This window comes from Panthera pardus, unplaced genomic scaffold (genome assembly GCF_024362965.1).
Source record: "Panthera pardus isolate Hobbes unplaced genomic scaffold, ASM2436296v1 HiC_scaffold_2, whole genome shotgun sequence".
Lineage (NCBI taxonomy): Eukaryota > Metazoa > Chordata > Mammalia > Carnivora > Felidae > Panthera > Panthera pardus.
This window is the reverse complement of record NW_026526765.1, coordinates 116,299,595-116,308,155: the sequence shown is the minus strand read 5'-3', so window position 1 is coordinate 116,308,155 and position 8,561 is coordinate 116,299,595. Positions and strand designations below refer to the sequence as shown.

The 8,561-nt window shown below is 43.0% G+C and overlaps 1 protein-coding gene across 6 annotated transcripts in view; it reads left to right on the top strand.

The window, feature by feature from the left end:
* Positions 1-3,295: 3,295 nt before the first annotated feature.
* STK32A (serine/threonine kinase 32A) overlaps positions 3,296-8,561 on the top strand; it is a 130,177-nt gene continuing 124,911 nt past the window's right edge. For 4 of the 6 annotated variants that reach the window (XM_019414223.2, XM_019414222.2, XM_019414221.2 and 1 more), the window contains exons 1-2: positions 3,567-3,680; positions 7,800-7,947. In XM_019414223.2, the coding sequence (XP_019269768.1) occupies positions 7,896-7,947 (52 nt within the window). In that variant the 5' untranslated portion in view covers positions 3,567-3,680; positions 7,800-7,895. Of the gene's footprint in view, positions 3,681-7,799; positions 7,948-8,561 lie in introns of all 6 variants that reach the window. The other 2 variants (XM_053907364.1, XM_053907366.1) reach the window with 2 other exon arrangements.

The window sequence follows — 8,561 nt, the reverse complement described above, 5'->3', positions numbered from 1 at the left end:
GTCTCAAAAATAAATAAAAACATTTTTAAAAAATTTAAAAAATAAATAAACATTAAAAAATTAAAAAAAGAAAGAAAGAGAGGGAGAAAGAAAGAAAGAAAGAAAGAAAGAAAGAAAGAAAGAAAAGTGAGCTGACAGCTGAGTGGTGAAAAGTCCAGAACCATGTTAATGCATAAATAAAACTCATTCAAATGGCCTGGGGTACAGACAAACTCAGCATGATCACCAAAGAGCACAAAGCCAGCGTGGCCAGACTGGAATGTGCAAAGGAATAGTGATTCTCAATGAAGCTGGACAAATTGGCAGGGAATGGATAGTATAAGGCCTTGTCTGCTGGAGTAAAGAGTGTCACTTTATTCTAAATGCAGTTGAACCCAGTGGACAACTTGAAGCCAAGAATGGACGTAGCTGGCATGGTGTTGTATCAGCGTTTATGTTATAAGCCATGATATATTTTATATATATGTTATATATATATATATATGGTATACATATATATTATATATTATTATATATATTATATATATTATATATTATATATATAATTATATATATTATATATATTATATATATAATTCTCATTATCTACTTGGAGATATATATTTATATTTATATAAATATATATATTTTTTAATTTTAGTTACCCGTTTATTCCGGTTATCTACTAGGACAAAACTTTGTCACTGGTTTCCTTTTCCCTTAATTCTCCTCTCCACTGGGGGGCTCCAGAGATTGTCAGAAGTATCTGGCCTGGTTGTTTCCCAAGTAACCTCTTGGTGTGGAAGCCTCCCCAGTGTCTCCCACAGCTATGTTTGAGAGAGAATAAACAACTGAATAAATAAAGGATTAATACACAATCAGCTCTTTGAAACAGGTCTGCATTTGATAGAGTGCATCTGAGATAGTAATGAGAATCACGATTTCTGTACAAAACCTACCGTATGCGAAGCGTGACTAAATATATTAGGACTGATTAGTAGTTTTATTTTAAGCAAAAGTGACTATACCAACAGAAGAAAGATTTATAGGACAGATCTGAGAAGTGCTGGGGAAGAACCTGCCAGTCTGCTAATTAAAATGACAATCTTAATGGGGGGCATCTGGGTGGCTCAGTCAGTTAGGCATCTAACTCTTGATTTCAGCTCAGGCCATGATCTCATGGTTTGTGAGTTCGAGCCCCAGATCAGGCTCTATGCTGACAGTGCTCTCTCTGCCCCTTCCTGGCTTGCATGCTCTCTCTTTCTCTCAAAATAAATAAAAAAATTTTTAAAGGACAATCTTAACAGTTACCACACTCTAAGGGCTTATTCTTTGCTGCCTAGCACCATGTTAAGGGCAGTAACATATACATTATCTCATTTAATCCTCCACCAATCATAGCTGATACGAGTGCCCATTATCCCCCTTTACTGAAATTGGTAAACTGGGGCTCAGGGCCTCTAAGTGACTTGTCCAATATCTCAGAAAATTATGCAGTGGAGCTGGCTTTTGGATAAAAGGCTGCCTGACTCCAAGCCCTTTATACTACTAAAGTGAAGAGGTATCCAGAGGCTTCAGTTCTAGTCTCAGCCTGTTTTCTGGCAATTTCAGTATTCTCAGTGATACAACAGTTACCATTATCTCCTGGGAGGAGATAAGGTAGATAACACTAGTCTAACAAATCTGTAGTGAATCTCTAATGCCACGAAGATAACCCAAGGGTTTTTCAAACTACCAGACGTTACACAAAAGCAGTGTGTCTTCAGCTGGGTGCCTGATTTTTGCCTTAACAAGAACACCCTCTCCAAAAATTGAATTCCTTAAAAATTTGATTTTTTTTTTTTTGAACCTGGTTGCCCTATTTTGGAATTCAGCTCCAATTCCACATTAAATGTTCATTTATAGCATTTGATGCTCTCCCAGTTTCTTTATAAGGTGTCGGCAACAGAAGGTAAGTCTCTACCTGGCTCTACCACTAACTCACTGTGCAGCTTTGGGCAAATCCCTTCCTCCAGACGCCAAATGCACATGACAGAATAGGTCAGTTGAAGTTCAAGGTTATTCCAAGTTTCAAATTACTAACTAGGGTAGAATGTAGCCAATGGCTGAGATAAGAGTGAGAAGAGAAAGTAGGGTAGCTTATAATACAACATAGCTTCTCCGAAATCTTTGTTTCATGAGTAAACTATGGGGCTCTTGACCATAAGGTGACCACTGACTTGTCCAAAAATTTCAGCAGATATATTTAGAGATGCTGCAGACACCATTCTAGGAGCTGTAACTAAACATCGTGAACAAAGCCAAAATGGTTTCCACACTCTGCAACTCTACATCTAGATAGATCAAAACAGGAGTCTGGAAAAAAAACATTTCAGCCACAGATGCGTTTTGTTTGACCAACACAGTTTTTTTAACATTTCTTAGACTTGCCAATGTTTTTAAATAATGGGAGATTTCACACAGAAGTTCTCGTTTCTAGCTTCTCTTTTAAAATCTGAATATTTGGCAACACTGAGCTGGCATTTCCACATGGCAGGGAAATGCTGGAGCTGAAGAGAAGCTGTCCCCACCGCACCCCCAGACTAGACCTACACCCTCCATTTCTGCCCTGCTCCTCAACTGCCTATGATCACATACCCTCTTCGGGTCCAAGAGCGACCTGTGTACCAATTCTCTGGTGTCTTAGTGTGTGTGACTCTTGGGTTGGTGGAAAAAACAATAAAAAGTTATTTTGACCGTGTCGATTATTACAAAGGGGAAGTACAAAGAGCAGCAAGGGAAGAGAACATAGAAACTTCCAGCGAGATTGCCTTCATCTCTGTGCCCCTGTCTCCTGCCCCACCTCCACAGGCAGAGGTGGAGCATTAAAAAAGATGCAGGGGGAAAATGAGGGACTGGGAGCCAGGAGACCTAGGTCTGGAAGAGGTTCTCTCGGTTCATTGTATGTTACACTTGGCAAGTATTTTCCTTCTTCGTGCCTCAGTTTCCCAGCAGTGAAAGGAGGATATCTGCTAGACCATAATCAAAAGATCCTTCCTGTCGGATCCTATGAAATTCTCAATCCTCTCTTGGTTTTCCCACAATACTGGAGAAAGTCTTACCATCCCGGGCTGCAGGCCCGTACCCGCTCCCCCCACCCCCGCCATCCCCTCCCACCCCTTCCTCGGTGGCGCTGCCCGGGTGTCTCGGAGGGGAGGGGGGGGGGTCACTTCAGGCCTCGGTCCGGGAAGTTGGGGCGCGCTCCGCGGCCAGCCGGCTCTGGACCTTGCCAAGGCGCCTCGGGATCCCGGCCGCCGGCTCGGAGCCGCGCCCGCGGCGCTGTCCCCCGTCTCGCCCTCCCCCGGCGACGCACGGACCCCAGGGGACTGCTCCTCTCCCAGGCGACTGCCCGGCGGTTTCTGGGGAGGGCGGAGACAAGGGGACGCCCTCGGGCTGGCCGCTCCCCGCCCTCGGCCCCTCCCAGAGGAGCCGCGCGCTCGGGTGGCGCTCGGAGCCCCGGCAGCCGCAGGTGCCGCCCGCCCCCGGCCAGCCCCGCGCAGCCCCGCGCAGCCCCGCGCCCGCAGCCTCCCGCGCCCAGACAGGTAGGCGCCCTTCCCGGCTCTCTTGCGCTCTCTGCGGTTCTGGGAGTCCCTCTGCTAGCCCCCACTCCCCGGGCGGACGTCCCAGCTTCTTGAAGGAGAGAAGAGAGAACCAAGATCTAGGTGAGTAGTGGTCTGGATTTTTCTTTCTTTTAAATAGACCTGCAGACTAAGGGCACTGTTGGGAAGCTGGGAAGTTAGAGGGGAAGAGAAATGAGACAAAGGCGGGCGGTCAGGATAACCCACCACCAGCACATAGGGCTAGGATCGATTGTTTTGTGGCCCCACCTGGTCCCCCAGCCTCTCACTGACCCAGGGCCAGACCCAGTCAGACTTCAGTAAATGTATGCTGGGTCGAGGTGACTGCGGGAGATGTTTCTGACTGCTTCTCTTATTCAGCTTCTAAACAAGCAAAAACTGCTTTCGATGGTTGGCTTCATCTCCACAAGGATGTTTTCCCCCAAAGCGGAAGGATTTGAACATTTTTACACAGATAAATAAAGTGTGGTGTATTCACACCATGGACTGCTATGCAGCGCTTAAAAAGCAGAAATCAGAGCTGCAGAGATCAGCATGCCTAAATCAGAGAGCTGTAAATGTCAATGGTCACAGTAAGACGCAATGTAGACCACGATGTCATTTATATGACTTACTTTAAAACACACGTCATATTGTAAAATCACGGAAAGGGGACTGTGAAACATATACAGGATTTGCCATCGTTTCTGCCTTCGGGAAGTATGAAAGGGGAATTAATTTTGCATGAGGGTTAAGGTGGAAATAATGTTTACCAGTAATTTTTGATGAATATTGAAATATAAACAATAGAGCAGAGTGGTGTTTTTCAGGATATTTTCTTTCTTTCCTTTTTTCTGTATGTTTCTCAGTTTCAGTTCTGTTTTTCAAATGCAAACAAAGTAAGTTCTATGCACGTGCTGTGACAATGAACCTAAACAGTCCCATCAAAGTGGCAACTTTCTGGCGTCTTTACCTAGGTGGCCCTAACTCCTTAGAAAAGCTCACGGATTGACAGCCCCCAAAAGTAGAGGCGAGGGGTCAAACATTGGCTTTAGAGAATGAGTCTGCAGTTAATAATCTGAGGACTGGGCAGGTGAGGGTAGAATCTGAAATTTCTCTTGTGTTCTTGTAAGACATATTGCTCTTTCTCTTATAGTTGGTATGTTTAGGGTGTTCATTTCCACGGGTGATCACTGTCCTCTTGACATCTTGAAATGATACTCTGTAGCCCTGCAGACTTAGTTCCAGGAGGTCAGGATGGGTGTGGATTTGGCAGAAGAGAGTCCTATAACCCTTCTGGGCCCTATGCCGCAGAATGCGAAAGATGTGCCTTCATTTTCCTGCCAGACAGTTTATTTCTAACTGGATATGAGCGAAAGTTACCTAAGTTGGTTATCCCCCTGGGGAGAAAAAGGCAAAGACAGTTCTGAACTGGATTGGCTACATGAGGTACAATGGAGAAACCACAACATATACCTCCCCCTTCCCCAAACATATGTAAAAGTGGTTTCCTGTTGACAGATTTCCTTCCTGCTAAAAATCACTGGATATTTGGTGAACCGAATTGTCTGCACATCAAGGTGGAACTCTGAATGGTGGCAAATTGTGATAATATTTCTCTCTCTTTCTCTGTCTTGACAACTTGCAAGGTCAATGCTTGGTACATCTTATGCTACAGGAACACGGGCTACTTGAGAAAAGCCTGAGGAATATAGAAAAATATAAGAATGACAGGATTTGGGGTATGGTGTGAAAATTCTGTGTCCTGAGGTTTTACGCACAAAATAAAAGACAATGTGATCCCAGTCTATGGTGTGAAGAATCTCAGTTCATTAAAATCAATGTTCTCTTTAGGACCAAGGCTCTCTAATGTGATCCCTGGTTCAGCCCTCACACGATTCCCCGCTTATTCTGGGCTCTAAATGCAATAATAAAACACAGAGCACCCCATTCGTTTCTGCCTGGCCCACAGTGAAACACTAAGGGCATCCCACTTGCTTTTTCCTCACCCCCTTTTGTACTGAAATTAAAAGCCCTTTATTTTTTTTTTAGCGTAGATATAGAGTGGAGGTCTTTCTGTCTTCCTGATGTCAATAATCCCCCTGGGCTTGTTCCAGCCACCTGTTACCACCTTCCCCCTCCCATACCATTTAATTGGTTGCTTCCTAATTGCTGACTCTTTCTTTGCTCTCCATTTAATGATTCTTTTTAAAGTCCATAAGGCACTTTGCCAGCAGTTGGCTTTTAGTATGAAAAGTAGCATTTCCTTAATGAGTCTGCCTTCCAAATGAAGGCTTTACTTACATTTTCCTAATGGGAAAATGAGCTTTACTTCTCGACTTGCTTAGGGCTTCGCAAGTTTTTTTCAGTAACTCATCCTTCGCCCAGGTTTGCTTGGGACACTTTGCTCAATTCTGTCTCTAATCTGCATTTTTGTCTTGTGTAACAAGTTTAAGAGGAAATCCATCAATAGGTGGATTTCGATACAGTATCGAAAAAATAATGTATAAGGAAATATAGCTACTATTAAAAATAGTATTCTATTCTTTGTAAATTATGTGCCAGGCATTGTGTGAATTGCCTTACAGATATTGTCTCATTAACTATATCCTATGAGTCGTGTTTGTCCCATGCATGAGGTTTGCTCAAGCATACACAGCTAAAATGAATTTTTAAATATTGTTTGTACAAAACCTGGATCTTTACCCTTTATTTTTGGCAGAGCTGAAGATCTGTCCCCTGGGCTCATGTTTCCGCTTGGTGACAAAATTTTAGATCTGAGAGCGATGACTTCTTCTAGAGGGAGCCTGGGTTCTCCGGGTCACCAGGGTCCCCACCAGGCACTGATGTCTTCCCCCTGGTGAAGGGCAGTCACCTGCATTCCTGCCTGGCTCTTGTAGGCATGTGAGCTTGTAATTCCTGAGGAAGTCCCTGTTGTTTCTTCCATTTTAAATTTTTTTCAATGTTTATTTATTTTTGAGAGACAGAGAGAATGTGAGTGGGTGAGGGGCAGAGAGAGGGAGACACAGAATCCGAAGCAGGTTCCAGGCTCTGAGCTGTCAGCACAGAGCCTGACGCAGGGCTTGAACCCAAGAACTGTGAGATCATGACCTGAGCAAAGTTGGGCGCTTAAACGACTGAGCCACCCAGGTGCCCTGTTGTTTCTTCCATTTTAGAGACAAGAGATCAAGTAACCAGCCATTAGTAGTTTCGGTTTTAGAACCAGAACTGTGGGGCACCTGGGGGGCTCAGGCGGTTGAGGGTCCGACTTCAGCTAAGGTCATGACCTCATGGTTTGTGGGTTTGAGCCCCACATTGGGCTCTGTGCTGACAGCTCAGAGCCTGGAGCCTGCTTTGGATTCTGTGTCTCCCTCTCTCTCTGCCCCTCCCACTGCATGTGCTCTCTCAAAAGTGAATAAATGTTAAAAAAATTAAAGAAAAAAAAAAAAAGAAAGAAAATAACCAGAACTGTGGATGCTGCCTCTCCTTACCAATTTCAGGGAAAGTTTTGAAAGTGAACAAAGCCTCAAATGTACATTTTTCAGGACCTTTGGCTCTTACATATATCCTTTGAACTTCAGAGGGGCCAACAATCATGGAACACTTCCACTGTGAAATACTTTTTTACATACTGTCTCAAATCACATTTAATTTGCCTTTGAGGAGGGGACCATCATTATCTTCAAGTTCAGGGGAAGGGGATAAAAATCACGTTTAGTGAAATTTAGCAATTTGCTGGTGTGATAAAGCCTAAACTCAGACCTTGTTCTTTTTACATTGTAGTACTTTCCAGGGTAGGAGGAAAAAGGTGGGGAATCTATTTTCATGACCAAAAATATTAAAGTTGTTGATCAAACATCAAAAGAGCAATTTTGAACCAATATATTTTCTCAAAAATGTGCAGAGTCACAATAAAATTTTATTTTTTTTATTTTGGGACTTGTTAAATAAAGTGTGGCTGACCACGTTTTAAACTTGTTTTCATACTTAGGGAAACATGTTGCTCTCTTTGGTCTTTGTAAGTCTGGGACCACTACTGATGAGGCCATGTGGTGGGTTCTCCCAGAGGCCTAATGTTCTGTTACTTGTGAAAGTATCATTTTTCAATCACAAAAAGTTCTGATGTAGGGATACAGATTAGACTAATACTGCAGCCACAGTTCTGTGCTCAGCGTTCCTAGAGCACACCATATTATAAGGATACCATTTCTTTTTCTCTCCCAGGTATCGAGCTCAGGCTTCCAGACCTCTTTGGAGTGAAAATGAATGTTTCTGTCAGGATAGTGTGACTGGAGGCTTCAGGTCTGGGCATATTTGACCATGGGAGCCAACACCTCAAGCAAACCCCCAGTGTTTGACGAAAATGAGGATGGTAAGAAATATGTGATAACTGTAATAAAATATACAATTTTGCAGAATTCAAATATAAACACCTTGCTTCATAAATAAATCACAGTGTAAATTTACACAGCAAAGCTGATTGCTTTGGTGTACATGCGCGAACCGAGTTCCAAAGGTAACAAGTTACAATGGGAAGTTTAGTTTGTTATCTTATGTGCCCATGAACCTTCTAAAAGTAAATCACACATTAAAAAAAAAAAAGAAAAAAAAAGAGAGAGAAGTACAAGAGTAAGCCCGAGGATCTTAGAAGCTAATAGCCAGATTTTATCTTCTACTTTCTATGAGACCGTGGGCAGTTTTCTTGATTATGACTATACCAATATCCTTTGTCCAAAGGGAACTGTGGTTGGGCACCTGGTGGGTAGGAGACCTTGAAATTAAATGATTTGTTGTTGTCTATGTGGTTTCCTTAACAGCTGAAGTTACCCCTACTGCTAGTTGTTATGGAAAATTTCTTATATTACCAAATTGCATCTGAATGATAATCGATACTCATAATATTATAGAGTGGAGTCATGCAAGTAGGTGTCTTCTGAGCTTCTAATGGGCATGCTTCAGTGTCCTAGGCAAATTTCACAGTGCTAG